The sequence below is a fragment of the Neolamprologus brichardi genome, chromosome 16, assembly GCF_056152115.1.
Source record: "Neolamprologus brichardi isolate AB-2024 chromosome 16, ASM5615211v1, whole genome shotgun sequence".
NCBI lineage: Eukaryota > Metazoa > Chordata > Actinopteri > Cichliformes > Cichlidae > Neolamprologus > Neolamprologus brichardi.
This window is the reverse complement of record NC_142119.1, coordinates 20,756,521-20,773,730: the sequence shown is the minus strand read 5'-3', so window position 1 is coordinate 20,773,730 and position 17,210 is coordinate 20,756,521. Positions and strand designations below refer to the sequence as shown.

The 17,210-nt window shown below is 40.4% G+C and overlaps 1 protein-coding gene across 6 annotated transcripts in view; it reads right to left on the bottom strand.

Moving 5' to 3' along the window:
• The window catches only part of dcaf6 (ddb1 and cul4 associated factor 6), a 28,799-nt gene extending 11,589 nt beyond the window's left edge, over positions 1-17,210 (bottom strand). For 4 of the 6 annotated variants that reach the window (XM_006788295.3, XM_006788296.3, XM_006788299.3 and 1 more), the window contains exons 1-8: positions 16,834-17,209; positions 10,803-10,864; positions 8,991-9,083; positions 7,536-7,721; positions 7,338-7,451; positions 6,040-6,175; positions 1,592-1,803; positions 242-335 (exon numbers count right to left, since the gene is read on the bottom strand). In XM_006788295.3, the coding sequence (XP_006788358.1) occupies positions 242-335; positions 1,592-1,803; positions 6,040-6,175; positions 7,338-7,451; positions 7,536-7,721; positions 8,991-9,083; positions 10,803-10,864; positions 16,834-16,930 (994 nt within the window). In that variant the 5' untranslated portion in view covers positions 16,931-17,209. Of the gene's footprint in view, positions 1-241; positions 336-1,591; positions 1,804-6,039; positions 6,176-7,337; positions 7,452-7,535; positions 7,722-8,990; positions 9,084-10,802; positions 10,865-16,833 lie in introns of all 6 variants that reach the window. The other 2 variants (XM_006788297.3, XM_006788298.3) reach the window with 1 other exon arrangement.

The window sequence follows — 17,210 nt, the reverse complement described above, 5'->3', positions numbered from 1 at the left end:
TAACTTTTTGGTGTGATTTTGAACCCAGCCCTCAAAGAGGACTGAATGCCAGTCAAGATTTCCAACTTGAGGATTTTGTTCCTAAGAGATCCAATGTGTGATGCAAGTGTTCCCTTAATGTTTTGAGCAGTATATAAAAATATATTTTGCAGGTTGGAGTCTTCTCAGAGTTTGTCAGAGGTCGGACCTGTCATACGAGACCGTCGCTGTAGACGAGCAGGAGCACATACTGTGATCTTACCATCTCTCTCCCTCTCGCTCTCAGGGCGAGCTCGGGGTCCAGTGTCAGACCAGTCACCTCGTAGACGGAGGCGCTTCACTGGAGGCTGCCTCAGCTGTGGAAACACACACACATTCACAGAGATTAGCAGTTTGTCAGTCAAGGCATGGTCAAAAATAGCTGCGCTGCCAAAGCAAAACACTACTCGTCTCTATCAGTGTCCTCTTTAAAGTGTTCCCCCCACCCCACCCCCTCCTCCTGGCAGCATGACTGAGGTTGCCTGCCACTTTCCAGTCCCCCTGGCTGCAACAGGCTGAGAGCCAGAAATAGGAAAAAGAGGTTCTTAGAGCAGGAACTATCCACCGCTTCAGTCAGGAAATGTGTGGACAGGTGGTGAAAAGGAGCAGAAGCTGAAAGACAGTTGAATAAATCAGATAAAAGGTTTAAACAAACAAGGTCGCAGGTAGAGGAAAACAGAGGGGGTAAGGAACACTGCTCCTCGCCTGCCCCAAAATCAGCCTGAACTATTTTGGTGGTTTGAGGAACGCTGCCTGCGTCGCTCGCTGTATTTGGAAAGGAATGCGTGTGGTGGTTGCATCTAGACACAGCTGAACTTGCCATGGCACCGTGATCCAGCACATTCGGACACACGTGAAGACCACCACCGAGCGTAAACACGCAGTTTCCTTGATTGTTCAGTTGTTTGAATCTCAAAACTAACAAAGGAAATCTAACTAAGACCCAAACAGATCAGGCAGTAATTCATGACGCTGTTTCCATCCTCAGTGCGTTTCTTCCTTCTTTGTATTGGGTTTGTTTTTCTCAGGGTCATTTGCTCACCTCCCTGCACTGCATCAGCCACCACAGATTTAGCACTGATGTCTGCAGGGCCCAGAGAAGCAACAACAAGGTCAGTTCTGTTTACAACAATCGGTCCTATTCGCCCCCAAAAATCAGCTGCATGGACACCTCCACTCAGCCAGACGTGATTATGTTTATTTTCTATAGAGTCAAAAGGCCGTTAGCACTCTTAACAGGAGACATAACATGTGAGGCCTCCATTAACCTTCTCTGTACATGTTAACTTGAGATCTACACTCCAGTAGTCAGTCAGCTGATCAACAAGAAAAGACAGAGACTCTTTATTGTTTTGGGTATTTTACCCATTTTTTAAAAAGTGGTAAATATTTTTGGATTTTGCCTTAGACTGACAGATAAGGCAGATTTTTATTTTGTAGATCAATTATTGCACACTTGGAATAATGGAAAACTGTCTAAATGACAGCATAGTGTCTGAAACGATATAAACCTTTAAAAGACACAGTTTGGGAGAAAAGAATGACAGAAGAAAAGTTCCCATTGGGATCTCACCTCCTCTCTCCTCTCCTCTGACGGGCCCTTGAGCTCTCGAGCCTGGTCATCTTTGGGATCGAACAGGTAAATGTAATCGGAGGAGTAGCTGACCAGCACCTCCTGACCGTCCTCGCTGTAGCAGAGAGAGGTCACTCTGCACGACTTGTTGGACAGGTGAGCGGGAACAAACCGAACACACATGCCCGTGGTTCCCCGGCCCATGTAATTGCCTACAAAAATGAGAGAGAGTGTGCAACTTAGCCAATGAGTCGGTGAACAGGATTCTTAATTATAATTTGTGGATTTGGTCCAGACGAGTCGTGGATTTGTCTGTTTACTGTGCTGAAAAACAGTTTGGTTTAGTTCAACATTTTTGACCTGGGTCAGAACAATCTAGTCTTCACCACTGGCTTCACTGCACACCAACTCTGAGGTTTCAGGCTGTTTCCCACTATATTACGATACTTGGCAGCGTTGCCGTCTTTCACTATTCACTACAGAATCCATAGCCACTGCCTTTAGAGCCGAGGAAAGGGTTACTGATGTGATTAGATACACATCCTGTCAGTCAGTTGGAATTTGGGTCAGATTTTAATCCTTTCCCTTTCGTTCAAGCCACACAACTCACCTACTTGAGAATCAAACTCATGTGTTTTAAAAGGAATCCTAAAAACATCATTTTAAAACTCAGTTACAAAACAAGAGCTGGCGAGCTGGCGAGCTGAGCTTTACTGCCCATTAGTCACTGGAGGAGTCAATATAATCAAGATGAAAGGTTTACCGTGCCTAGAATTGGATGTCTCGAGACCACTTTTACGTGGTCTTGGTCTTGTCTTGGTCTCGACTGACTTTGGGCTTGGTCTTGTCTTGGTCTCGACTGACTTTGGTCTTGGTCTTGCGTTCTCAAATCGACAGTGATCGGGAGATTTGAAGTCACCGAAGCGGTGGCTTACTGGGCATAAGCCCGGGTCATTTTTTCAGAAGCATGGGGTCTTTTGGAGTGTAATTTGTTAGTTAGATGCCTGACTGACAACTGTATAAAACAAAACAACACACGAAGCACAGAGCGCGCAGTCGTAAATTCCACCTAATTTTGGTATGATCCGAGCTCCGGCACTAGGCGACTGAGCACAGCACCCATGTGAGCGAGGGAGGAGAAGCTGCTGCCTGCGAGTTTGCTGCAGACAGAGGAGAGCTTAAGTTTGACCAGGTAGGCCTACCAAAGCAAATCATTCGTACTGTATAAATAATGTAAATATGACGGTGTATCACAAACGATTGATATCAAACTGATCACTTTGTTGCGTTACTTGCTCTTCGAGTGAATCAACAAATGGATAAATAAAAAGCCGAACAACAATGCTGATTTTTTTAGAGAGTCTTAGCTTACATTTCATATTTTCAGTTGTTACCCTCCACGGCTAAACAAACTCTCTAAATCGGTTTCAGTTGTGTACTGATGAGCACAACAATGGACATAAGGAGCTTCTTTCAAAGAAAAAACTCAGGTAGATGTTATTTTATATATTATGCTTTGTATATTATTCAGTATATTTCTATGCAAAACAAGAGGAATTTCAATACACAGCAGTATATTCACAGTTGAAACCAGATGTTTACATACACTTTAGGGAGAAAACATAAAAACTTTTTTTTTTTACTGTTAAACATCCATTTAGAGTAAACTTGTTTTGTTTTAGATAAATAAATGTTGAAATATCTTTTGAATAAGTTAAATGTCAGAATAAAAAGAGGGAGCTGTCTATTTTAACCACTTTCATCAAATTTAGGAGTACATATACATTAAGTTTATTGCGTCTTTAATTAATAAGAAAACTCCAGACGATTCCATTCTGAGCTTAAGAAGCTTCTGATAGGTTAGTAGAGTCCATGTGAGTAAATTGGTGGCACAGCTGTGGATGCATATAAGGCAAAACACAGAGCCTGTTTCTTTGAAATGGGAAAAATCAAGAGATGTCAACCAAAACACCAGGAAAAGAATTGTGGAGCTCCATAAGTGTGGCTCAATTTTGAATACAATTTGGTGCCATTTGCAATTAAGAAATACAGATCGTTTCTCTGTTTACACTTAAAGTTAACAAATATGTTTTTTATAATTATCAATCTAAAAAAAATAAACATTTAGTCTGATTTGATGTTACAATTAAAAAAAAGTGTTTGTGTTTTTATCTGAAGAGTTTGTAAATATCTGGTTTCCACTGTATATTTGATGGTGTTGGTGTTTGGCTTGATTGTCAGCACAAAGAGGGAGAGAGAGGAACAGAGAGGGAGATGGAGAATGAGGACAGAACAGAGATGGAACAAGATCAGGTGAGACACACATGTTAGTCAAATGGTTGTTTGCCAAAACTCATCAGAACATGTATCTAGTACCTAGTGTAACTTTTTCGATACCATTTGTTACTTTTCAAATTCTATATTTATTAAGTTATGCAGGCTTGTTTGCACAACAAGGCTAAATAATTATATAAACTTTTCTGAATCTAAATAGTGTACTTTGGTAGAATTAAAACTAGTTTAAGGTGTCCTGCATATGTGATATTTTTTTTCCTATATGAAGTCATTCTTTTTTGAACAAAACTCAAAACAGAGCCTAATAATCTTTCAGTCATTTCTAGCCTCACTTAATTTCCTTTTGCTGCTCAGCTCTCACACAGTGGCTCAGCTATGCCCCAATCCATCCATATTGTGGCCAATCACATGCGAGGATATAGGATAATATCATTATGTGAAAAATAGAGAGGGGTTGAGAGACGCGACAGTCAAGTGGAGCATGCGTCTGTCCTCTCAGTAAGTGAGTGAGATAGTAGACAGCGGTGAGGAGGGCTGTGCGAAAGCAAAAACGCTTAAATATGCCTGACACCTGTAAACGTAGCAGCATCTGGCTGCAGTTTAAAAACTTTTTTTGTCTTGGTCTTGGTCTTGGTCTCGTGTCGATTTGGTCTCGGTCTTGGTCTCGTCTCAACTTGGTCTTGGTCTTGTCTTGGTCTCGGATTAGGCGGTCTTGACTACAAGTCTAACTGTGCCATCCCCATGTCTAGAGGTACCCAAGTCTATTGGGCAGCACAAATAGCCAAATTAATAGACTGGACTTCTGCCTGAGGTGAAAAAAATCAAAGTCCTGTCTGAGTTAGCAGGGGATTGGATATCAATCCAGTAACTGTTTTTTAAATGAGATCAACAAAGGCCAAAGGAAAACAACTTCATATCCTTAACCTTGTTGTGGAACACACCTTAAAAAACCTGATTCCAGTTTAGAAAACCTGTTTGCATCAATCAGCTATGCTTCGTTTCTCCTGTGGTGAACAGTTGTCTTTTCTCGTTGTCTCAAACTGACGTAGTTTTCAAACTTGCCACAAAAATGGTCTGTATTTATTTATTCACTTTCTTAAGGATGTATTTGTGTTCTAAGGAACACTCGTTATTTCAGGCATTACACAAAAGTTATAACAGTCCAAATGACAGTTTTTCAGATGCTCATAAATATGAATTTTACTCTCCCATATTTGCTGGCCAATAATATTATTAGTGATATACTAGATTTAGACCCCGGCACAAAGAGCAATGCATCTAAAATGTACAGTAGGATCCAGAGTAATAATCCACCCTCATTATCTAAACACTGAACTCCTGGTGGAAGTGTAGCAACACTGCCGAGAAATGGCCCGAAGACTTATTCAATAATTAATCAGACAAATCTCCATCTTTTAATAACTGGATCTATCGACCTGGTCACTATGATAACAAAGCTACTGCTGGTCTTGTTAGTGTATGTAATTGTGGTATACTCAAACTTATTGTTGAGTTAAGGAGAAAGGTCCATACTTTTTTCGTCATACACATGTACTGTGTTTATCCCATTAATATCCACATCGATTTATTAAATCAGTGTTATTCTTTTTCCTTCTCCATTACATTTGTAATCTCAGTGGGATAAGCGATAGGGAGAATTTAAGTGTTTTGTTTAGCTTTGTTTAGAAAAACTATGAATAAAGTTTAATAAAAAATTTAAAAAAAAAAAAACACTTGTTGGCATGCTTCACCTTACCCTACTGTTTAAACAGCCTGTTTAAAAGTCTCTGAATAAAAACACTGACTTGCATTCTGTGTAGGAACAAAGCTCCATAAATACCTTTTATAAGCAGTTGTCAGAAGGATTTAAAACACACAGGAAGAAGTAAAAATACTCGTGAAAGTATCTAAAAATAGAAATGTCCAACAAGAGACGAGGCACAGCACAGCAGGCTGGGACCAACAACTCAAAGGGAGATCCTCCCCCCGCTACCTTTATGTAAATGAGAAACTGGTTGAACACTCAAAGCAAAAACGGACATTGTAAGTTTAGTTTCTCCACCGCAACAGGCTGCGTTTACCTACACATTAACACGAGGATAACGAATTTGTGATGTGTAGAGTGGCTAAGTCCACCGTGCAGGGCTGCTTACCCGTCGCTCTTGTGCCCAGCATGCGTCTGTCGTAGATTCGCACCGAGCTGTCGGAGCAGCCCACGGCCAGGTAGTACGGCACCAGCGGAGAAATTGATATGGAGGTCGCTGCTCTTCTGCAGTTTATCAGGATGTCCTGAAATGAAAGAGCGCAATGAGGTCTGGAAGTCACTTCTGCTCAGTAATGGCAGATATCACTGATTGAGAATTTTTATTTTTTTTTAAATTATGTAAACTAATGTAAAACTGATGCCTGCAATAAATCCTGTGTTGACTCAACTGTAATCATTTTGAGAGGCACAGTTTTAGAAGCTCAAGAGGTGTTTCTGTTGCTTTATGAGACCACATTAACATCACTGGTCAGACTAAAGATGTTTGATGTCAAATCCCAAACTGCTGTATCACTCTGAAGTAGTTGCACCTAATAAAGTACCAACTGAGTGGAGCAACTGCACTACCAGGTCTGACTACTGCAGGCTGATGATGGGGAGGCAGAGGGGCCGGTGACACCAGCTGGTAAAACTCTTCTGACAGTTTTAGGGTAACAGGTTCTCATCTGGAGCACGAAATACAAGAAGATGCAACATAATCTAGGAGGACACGGTTTCTCTCTCACACACACACTCATTTATCAACTGAAGCAGGCTGGTTTAAAGCCAAAGAAACCGCTTCCTAGAGAAGAGACCAAAAGCTGTTTGTGAAGAAAGCAGTGAAGTAAGAAAGGGAGGGGGGTCCATTATCAGTCCTGTATGAATACAAAGTCCAGTGAGCCATTTTCGAAGAGAGAAAAAAGAAGATATATCCACAAACTCTTATACACTAAACACTGTGAAAAACTCAAGGTCAAGTTCCTTAAATGGGCTATATAAAGATTATTTATATAGCTCAATGAAAACAACAGTACAAAATAAACTTATATACCCCCAGGAAAAGCTACACTAAAATCCAGAAAAAATAAGCTCAATACATGATATTAAAATATAATAAAAACATTTTAAAAAATGTCACACTGGAGCCAAAACCCAAAGAGAATAAATGCATTTTTAATAAAGACTGTATCGACAAAGCTGTGCAGACACAGAGAGGGAGATAAATCCATAGATCTGATAGTGTTGCTGCAATAGCTCGATCACCTCTCTGTTTTAATCTGGTTTTAAGGGCACCTGCCAGGGTTTCCACAACAAAATGATGGTTCTTCAATCGATCCCACCCCAAAGCTACAAACACATTGATCCTGACCCTGACTGATGATGAATCACAGACAGAAAAAAGACAAACATCACAGATGTCACCCGTACATCTTTGCAGTCTTCTTTAGTGCAGCTAGTTTTCATGCGAAGGTCAAACCATCGCACCGTGCCGTCCTCCCCGCAGGACAGGAACGTGTAGGGGTCATTCGGTACCGTCATAATCTGAAGAAACAAAGTGAAGCTTAGAAGACAGGAGGGTAATGAGTAAGAGAGAAACCCTTTTCATCAGCTTCTGTGAATCAGCACCTCATAAGCGGTTCCATAATGGCAGGTGAACTGACACTGTCTGTTGTACTCGGGACTCTTCTCAGTGTGAGTGTAGTAGATGATGCCGTCTCCAGAGCAGGAGACAATTTCCTGATCGTTGGTGTGGGGCATGAACTTCGCACTGAAGATGTTTGCCCGATGACCTGAACGTATAGACTTCTTGACCTGAAGCAGAGAAGAAGAAATGCATGATGACAACCGCAACAGAGGGGATGCTCGACCAGAGGCAGCAAATCAGCAGATGAAAGAGTATAAAATGTTGACGTCTTGGGGGGTTTTGCACACATTTACATAATTTTAGACACTAATGTGTTCATTTGTAGTATTTAGAGTTGCTGGTAAGTGGTCTCTGGGAGCAATCCCATGCTTTTTCTGACTGTTTCCAATCTTTGTCTAAACCCAAGCTGAAGTCAGGTCCCTAAGTATTTGGACAGATACCATTTTTTCTGCACACTGCCACAGTGGAAGTTCAAATAAATAAAGATGTGACTGAATTCAAGGTGTTTAACAAAATTATTGCATTTAGCAATTACAGCCATTTTTTATATGCAATTGGCAGCTGTTCGTAGCTTTTTATTTTATTGCACTAGCAATAGACCAGACATACATTTCCATCGTGCAGTTACTTCAGTTTGGCATGCTGCCTAAAAAAAATCCAAGTTGTTTCCATAAAGAAATTAAAAGAAAGACAAAGAGGCCCAGCATGAACTACACAAAGACAGGAAGGCATACTGGGATTATTTAGCGGTTAGCCACAAAATGCGACTCTGCTGCTAGGTTTGGCGTTTTGTTTTGTTTTTTTCCCTTTTCTCCTCATATGACATCATTTGAAAGTCAAAATATGTCAAAGAAAGAGAAACCAAGGGAACCACAGAAACTTCTCTTACCACTTTTGTAATAACAAAGATGAAAACAATCTCAAGACTCTCATAGATTGTTAGACACTTATGTAATTTTAATGTTTAAGAGTTAGTGTTTTATGATGAATACAGACTCAAACTGGAGACTCGGCTTAATTTAGATCAGGGGTGGGCAATTCCAGGCCCCGAGGGCCGGTGTCCTGCAGGTTTTAGATCTCACCTTGGGTCAGCACACCTGAATCACATGATTAGTTCATTACCAGGCCTCTGCAGAACTTCAAGACATGTTGAGGAGCTAATTTAGCCATTTAAATCAGCTGTGTTGGTTCAAGGACACATCTAAAACCTGCAGGGACACCGGCCCTCGGGGCCTGGAATTGCCCACCCCTGATTTAGATGAACCTAACTAGACAACTACACAGACCAGGAGATCTCCTACCTCTATATTAGATAACAGTTACATTTATTTTTGTCCTGTTTTACGGCTAATTTACCATTTATGCAAAGAATAACAGTTAAAAATGATCAGTTTGGTGTTCCTCCATAAACAATGTCAGACACATTTGATTACAACCTTTTTGTTGTAAGGGTTGGTGATGACCAGGAAGGTATCGTCCGACCCTGACAGGATGTATTCGCCCGTGTCGTTCCACGATATAGTGTTGACCTGAGGAGAGATCAGAGAGAGCGCTTACATGGTGTTTACACTGACAAACGCAAGTTAAATTCCAACATCCATTCATTACAGCTTCATAAATGTGACGACTTGCTGAATTTCTTCATTTTATGTAATACGAGATTGATGTTAAACAAATAGTTAAAAAATAAATAAATAAGTAACTCAGTCCAGCCCCAAAATGTGGACACGTGAGAGAGGATTCTGCATGACGAATGTGAATTACTATCAGAGAAGCAAATAACAAGAAACGGCATGTCCCTGCACAGAATTGCATTTATATTATTGTCTTTTCTGTGCTTGTTAAGCATCAGCAACAAAGAAAATCCCTGAATCCCTTTGCTTCAATCAGTAAGAAAATATGGATGCCATTGTCCAATTCAAATTAGGTTCATTAACAGTTTGATCAACTGAAATAACCACCAACATAAGGCTAGAAAATGAGTTAGCTGTGGATCTAAGGAACAGCAAAAGAAGAGTGGTGCATCAGGTCAGTGTTTGCTGTCACTCTGTGGATCAATATTTCATTAACACCTGCAGCCTCCGTCAGCGCCTCATCGTGTCAGACTGCCTCTGCTGAGACATTACACTGTGTGTATTCCTACATGCAGACCTCACGTCTGAATCAGTTTTTTAACATGTTTGACTATAGAATCATCTATAGTTAGATTTGTGGTGGAGTGTAGGTGAGGCCCCTCCTCACCTAATGAAAGATTAACAGATGGTGACAGATGAGGCAGGAAATGGAGTTATTTATTTATTATGATGGCATTTTTAAACACAGGGTAGGGTTAGCATCTCGTGTAATGTGGTACAGTGCAGAGTCAGAACAGGTCAGGTATCTCACGGTGTCCACTGAAAAACCTCTGATTACTTTTATTATAGAAATTTTAAGCTTGGAGTTACAAAGTATTCACAATAATTCATATTCACTAATATTATTCTTCTGATGCTAAAATCTCTGTCTGTCACATATACATTGTTAAAAAGGTGGATGTTCATATTGGCCATGGCCAAAGCCTTAAATAGGGAGGTCTGTGTATATACAAGTAATCCCTATGAGCTTACAGCTGGGGTTTCAGGCTGCTCTGAATGCTGTGTTTCAGACTGTTTTTTCCACTCTTGGATGTTTTAATGTCAGGATGTCTGATATCCCTCATAGACTGACAATGAGCACAACAGCCCCTGCTTGTTCAAGTCATCTGTTTATAAGAAGCAGTCAATCAGTAAAGGAGCTAAAACGGCTCATTTCAGAACATGGCTGAAGGCCAAGTATAGCTAAATAAAGATTATTTTGAAATGAATCATACAAGTCTTGTAGAGTCCAAGACAAAAACAAAACATACACCGTGTTAATACAGAAGCTCTTAGCTACTTAACTAAATGCAAACTAACATATTCAGAAAATGCAATAATAATATCTCAATCATTGTGGCTAAGAGCTGCACTTTAATGCAGCTCTCCTGAGACCTGCATGCATGCGATGCTTGTTGTGGTGTCTTGGACAGGCTGATGTCCTGCCCTGTAGTGTGACAGGACGTGTGACTGTTATGTCAGCTTCAGGTTTCTCAGAGGAATTAACCACCTGACCTGATCTGATCTGTTTAAGGCCCCACCAGCAAGCTGAGAAAAAGTGATGTGGCGTGTTTGGCAGGGAGAGGACTTCAACCAATAAACATGAAGAGACGGATAAAAATGTGGGGCACTTACGCAGCCATCGTGTACGTTCAGTGTTGCTTCGAGTTTAAGCCTCTGGACAAACTCTCTTCTACCTGTGAAAACATAAACATGTAGATTTGAGAAGGCTGTCAAGCTTTAAACTTTCATTTGAATCGCATTTATCTACCAATCTTCACTTAAGTGCAACAGGAATAAAATGTCACATTAAACAGTGGCTCTGTAGCTTGTGTTCCATTATTCATGCAGTGGAAGCCGCTCTGCTTCCACTGCATGAAACAAAACCGCTCTGCAATAAGACTCAAAATACAGGAACAGTGGTTCGATAGTTCACAATGTCAACCCTTAATATTTTATCTTATTTTTGTGAACATCTTTCTATTGTGACTGCAGGGCAAACACACACACACACACACACACACACACACCTAAGATTTCCCAGGTGTTTGATTAATTTAGCAACAAAATGACGTCTAACTGGACGAGAAATCAATTCAAATAGCAGACATTAAAACACAGTTTTGGAGTAAGCGACTTTAAAGCTTGACATGATATTTATTGGTAGTCCAACACAAAGAACTGAGACGTAAGTGACCCGGAGGCATTTGAAAGGTTTTACAGGAGGGGAGGTAAAGAGGACACAGTAAAACAAAAAGAGATCAAAGAGTCAAACACACAAAGGGGAAGGAAACTGAAGTAATTACCTGATTAGCAAATCACAGGAAGATTCAGGCTCTTCAAAGCATGTGCTATTCTAACAAACAGCTTCAGGGTCAGGGTCTCACTTTCTAAAGTCATCAGTTTTGCAGTTTTTTCATTCAGTTACAATCACCGCATGACGAAGAGCAATATGGTCGTCCTGACGGATAAGTTAAAAAATTCTGGTTTTCTGATCATCTGCGTGCAAGCACAGCTGGATTTCTCACTATCTAAGGCATGTCGTCAACAAAAAGATAAGAAACCCAGATAAGGTGGTTATATTTGGCAGTCTCCTGGATCCAATAACATTTATCACACTGTGCACAGAGCACAGAAAGCTGGTATGCATCACAAGCATCTCCATCAACAGGTTCAGGCCGATAAGCGCACACCCTGAATGAGCCATACATGTCAAACTACTTCTATTAAAAGTCACACACACGGAAGAAGGAAAGAAGTTCAAGGGTGCCGTTGAAACGTTTAAAAATTGGCTCAACCTCTAATGGTGGAACCACTAATAAACTTCGAGACAATCACAGAGGAAATCCACAATAACGGTGGTAAGATCCACTCAAAGACAATCAACAACAATACATCCAAGGATTTGAGTGAAAATGGGAAAATACCCCTGACAAGGCAAAAAGCAGACACTGTAGTCACTTGATCTGGATTATTGTTTAAATTTTAATAATGTGGCAGTTCATTCATTATGAGCCCAATTTCCGTCAGTTTATCTGCTGTTCCCAACTTCCCCTCTATGAGTTTCACAACTTTGTCACTCTCGGTTTTTTTGACAAACACCAACATGGCTCACCATGTAGTAGGGCCTACAGGAAGTCTACCTGGCAGGAGTTCGTTAAAAACATCTGCATGTTTGAATCAAATTCGATAATCACATCTAGGAGAAGGTGAGAGTCCAGACTAAAAGAAAGAAATGTTACTGGGAGGCCTGGAAGGAAAACGGCACAATCAGGACAATCCTGAAAGGAAGAAATAACCAACCTGTGCCTCAGATAAAAAAGGAAGAGACGCTTCGGATAAACCTGAATAACATGTTTGATATTAACAACGCTGACGCGGTTGTTTTAAGATCACACACGCATCGTGAATTCCTTAACATCCAATGGGAGCCAGGGCGGTGTGTTTCACTGTCAATGTCAGCAAAGGACTACCAGAGAAAGCAGGACAGGACATTCCTTCATCATTGCAAACTGTCACTTAAAGGGTAAAGCCTGACAGGGAAAAGCAAACTGTGCCAAAGCTAATGTCCTCATCCAGCAGCAGCAATCAGGCCACTGATCATTATTATAGTAGTACTGCACAAATGATGAGCAGAAACGGCAGCATCTTCTACAAGACGCTGAGCAGCAATGTCGTCACATCCCTGATGGGGTGAGTGCACAGGCTCCCATAAGAACTGATCATACTTTATGGACTCTTCTTTGTCAGTCAGTGTGGTTGGACCAACTACTAGTCACCTAGATCCTCAAAAACTAAAACCCCATGTAACAGTAGTCAATAAACTTCTTTGTGCTAATATTTTTCTTTTATAAAGGTGAACTATTTTAATCAAGAAGAATTTGCTGTCACAATTAAGCATTTATTGTATTAAATAAAAACATTATTCCAGTGTGAGAACGGCCTTTAAGGGAAGAAAAACAGAAATATTTAATTTTAAAATAAAGTAGCTGCTTTCCTTGTGTTTTCCTTTATATTTTTAACTACTTTAGTAATAATGAAATTACTCAGTGAGCTGTTGCAAAAGTCTGGTGGCTTATATACCAACAAGAGCCTTAACTTGCTTCAGCAGGTGTTATGAATGTTGCAGAAATAGTCTGGGAGTGATTCACTTCAAAAGCTTCTCTGATATCACCAATCGCAAGCACAGTCATGTCACCTATAAATGGATTAATGATGAGTAATGTACTAAGTACCATCATGCCTAAATCTGCAACAATACTCAGATTTGCTATCAGTTCACAAAATCAAATGCAAGACTTTTTACATTCCGTTTAAAAATGTTCACATATAAAAAACTGTGCAATCAAACTTGTCTCTGCTTTCTTTCAGAAAAATTGGTCAAAGTGGCTTCATCGAGCCTCGACCGCCAGCTTCCACTGAAGTTTTATAAAAGTTTTATAAGAGCACCTCCAAACCTGAGGCCTTGGTTGTCAGTTAGAAAAAGCTGGATTGCCCACTTGTTGGACCAAGTGGACGAGTCCAAGTATCTTGGGGTTTGTTTACGAGTGAGGGAAGGAGGGAGCAGGAGACTGGCAGATGGACTGGACCAGAGTCATACCAATCTGCCTCTCTGTGTAAAGAGAGCGGAGCGTGAAAGCAAAGCTGCCAATTTATCGGTCGATCAACATCCCAAACCTCACCTTTAGCCATGAGCTGAGGCTAGCGACCAAAAGAATGACATTGCTGATGCAATTGGAGGAAATGAGCTTACTTTGCAGGGTGGCTGGACCCTCCCTCAGAGCTGAATGAGGCACTTGTCATTAAGGAGAGACTCACAATGGAGCTGCTACTCCTCCACATTAAAAGGAGGCAGTCGAGATAGTGCAGGCATCTGACTGGGATGCCTCCTGGCACCTCTTAGTTGAGGTGTTTCTGCCTCCAACTGGGAGGAGGACCCAGGGAAGATCAAGTACACACTGGAGAGATTATATCTCTGCCTGAACCACCTCACTTTTCGAATGCCTCAGTATCCACCCCTCAGGTGGCTAGGGAGAGAGATGGCTGCTGCCCTCATGAACCAGACTCAGACTCGAAAAAGAGTGGTTGGCTTTTGAAATGGACTAAGTTTGCCTGTTATTTGTTTTCTTTATCATTTGTTTGTAATTTCTTTTTTAAACGATTTTGTTCTTCTACCTATACAGCTTTTGTCAACAATTGTTGATTTTAAATTTTCTTATAAATAAAATGACTTAGCATGATGTAACTTAAGATGAGTAAAAATAGTAATTCCTAGTTATATGAATAATCTCTTAATCCAGCCGGATTCCATGATCCCAGGCCAATCGCTTTTTAAAGCAGCAAAACCTCAACGAGCTTAAACATATAAATTCAGTTGTTTTAGCATTGTGTGACAATAGCATATTTTCATAACACACAGGCCAGACACAGGCTAAAAAAACAACAAAAAACAAAAACACAAATAATAATAATAATAATAATAATAATAATAATAAATCATTCTGCTGTTTCATTTCAGTTTCATTTTGTAGCCTGCATCCATGTCAGCATGTCGTGCTTTTTGCTTTGCTTCCTTTTGTTCATCAGTTTCTGCAAGTTTTAGGCATTTCCTATCACAGTTCAGGGAAAACCCTACAATATAGAAGACTTTAAACCTCACGGGACGTTTCTCAGTTTCAGCTGAATACAAACCCCCAACTTGTTCCCCTCTAATGCTTCTTCTAGGCTAAATTTATCCTCCAGGAGCTGTGACCCACGCATCACAGCATGTATCCTCTACACGACAACAGCTCTGACTATCTCTCAGACACGCTAAATACAGGACTGACTAAACCTCTGAGGCACCTGCCCCACCTCTACGGGCTTATAAAGCCGTGAGGTACAGACTTTCTGACAGTTTTATCTCTCCGAGTACACCACGGGCAGCATCCTCTGTTCTCCTGCACTGTCCTCTCACAACCAACACTGGAAAATAACTATATCTGCACTTTTTAAAAAAAAAAAAAAAAAAAAGAGACCTACCTTTATAATTTTTTATAATAATTTATCAATATAGCAACTTTCAGCAACCAGCACTTTAAAATTTATATTTTTTTAAAGTCAAAAATTTTAAATTTAAATTCCAGAGGACTTAAAAAAAAAATAAACAGACTGAAATATATGATAGAAAAATATCTCTCCCCCCCCAAAGTTTAAATGCATTTAATGCAGCAGCAAAGAGGAACGCCTTAAAATTCAATGATTACTTTTCCTAGCAGATCAGTGATGAGCAGAACCGGAATGCTGTTTCTGCCTGCAGGAACCAAGGATGTAAGAAATAATCAACGCAGTGCAGCGCTGTGACACATTTTATTGAAATTATGCAGTCCTATTACTTTTACATAAAATCGCATTAAAACCTTAATAAGTTGCTGCATTTCATTCAGTGTGAGATATTTTCGCCTTCACCATTTCCAGATATTTACCTAATATTTATATATAATTTTTTGTGGCTACTCTTATTGTATAAAACCTGTCATTTTTCATTTAAATATTAATAAAGTAATTTTTCATTTAATACATTTTGTACCATTTCTGGTCCTTTAAGCTTGCTTCCAGTTTGGATATGATGCTACAACGCAAATTATTATTATTATCAGTATTACTGATAAATGCTCACGTAATGTAAAAATCATCAGTGATTGAAAGTTGTAGATATAGGCAATTTGAATTGTTACCTAGATGTAATATTATTATTATAACATCTTTACTAGCTGGACTTATTTTCCTTGTGTTCCTTTCTTTTGTACAATTTAACCTTTCTGAGCCATTTTCCTTTGTCAAATGTAAACTCTTTGGTTATGTGGCGTGTTAAATGTTTTGACTGCTGTAACATGGGAATTTCTTGGCTGTAACGATGAATAAAAATATTATTATTATTATTATTATTATGTCATCTTAGCTCATTTATTTTGATAGTCAAACAATTGCAAACTAAACCATTTTAATTTCCTCTTCTAATCCTTCCCGGCCCTGCTGGTTGTGCTACTTTCAGCACCTTGTGGCCTTTTCACGCAGCAGTAATGACACATAGGTTTCTGTGTGTCTTGAAAAGAAAGCCTGATGCTGTCAGCGCTTTCTACTGTAAACAGACTCCTGCCAAACTCAGAGCACTTTTATTTTTAATGCACTAGCCTCTCATAAACGCATTACATGATTGAACCCTGCTTTTATTGCATTATTTGTGCCATTACAGGGATATACTTCAGACTACTATATATGGGGGTGCCTTCTACAGATGATTGCACAATCCTGTGATTGCACTGAAATGAGATCTACACTGCATTTCCTTTGAAAAAGTAACATTATGTCTTTATGATGTGATGAACAGGCCCACACTGCTACAAATTAAGCACAAGTCTGAACCTCGTCTTTGTACTGTTTTAGCTCCTTCACTATAAATAAAATGTGCAGGCTGTGTTTACACTGTGTAGGTTGGGGGGACGGGGGAGCGCGGATAGCGGCAGCTGTCTGTTATTAAGTAGGTAGTGTCTTGGACTGGGACACAGTCTTCCTGTCACTTCTTGTGATTCAGCAGCACACACACAGTCTGCAGATGAACACTGCTCCTACACGTTTCTTCATACATGTCAGCGTTAGCAGTAAAGAGGCATTGCTTTGTTCTTACCTAAATAGTTGGTCCTGATGGCGTTAGGCTCGCTGTATCCAATTAGGCGTTTGTTTACATCCCAAACGAGGTTGCCAGTGCAGGACATTGTGACCATATGTGGTTCTGAATTGACAATAACATTGAAACAGAGCTAACCCTTCCTCTTTTTTGATGTCGCCTTTTATCTCCCGTCGCCTCGGAGCAGTCCCTGCCCGTCGGGACGCCGTTGACGTTAGCTGGAGGAGACACTCAGTGTCCGCATTGCTGGAAGGGAAAGAGTCGCTCCTGTCCGGTCTCCGCTGTCCCCCCCCCTCCCCACTGAGCTGAAGCCCGACTGTGTTCCTGTTCTCCGTGCTGCTGCTAACTATCTGTCCTGCTAGCCTAGCCTGGTTTAT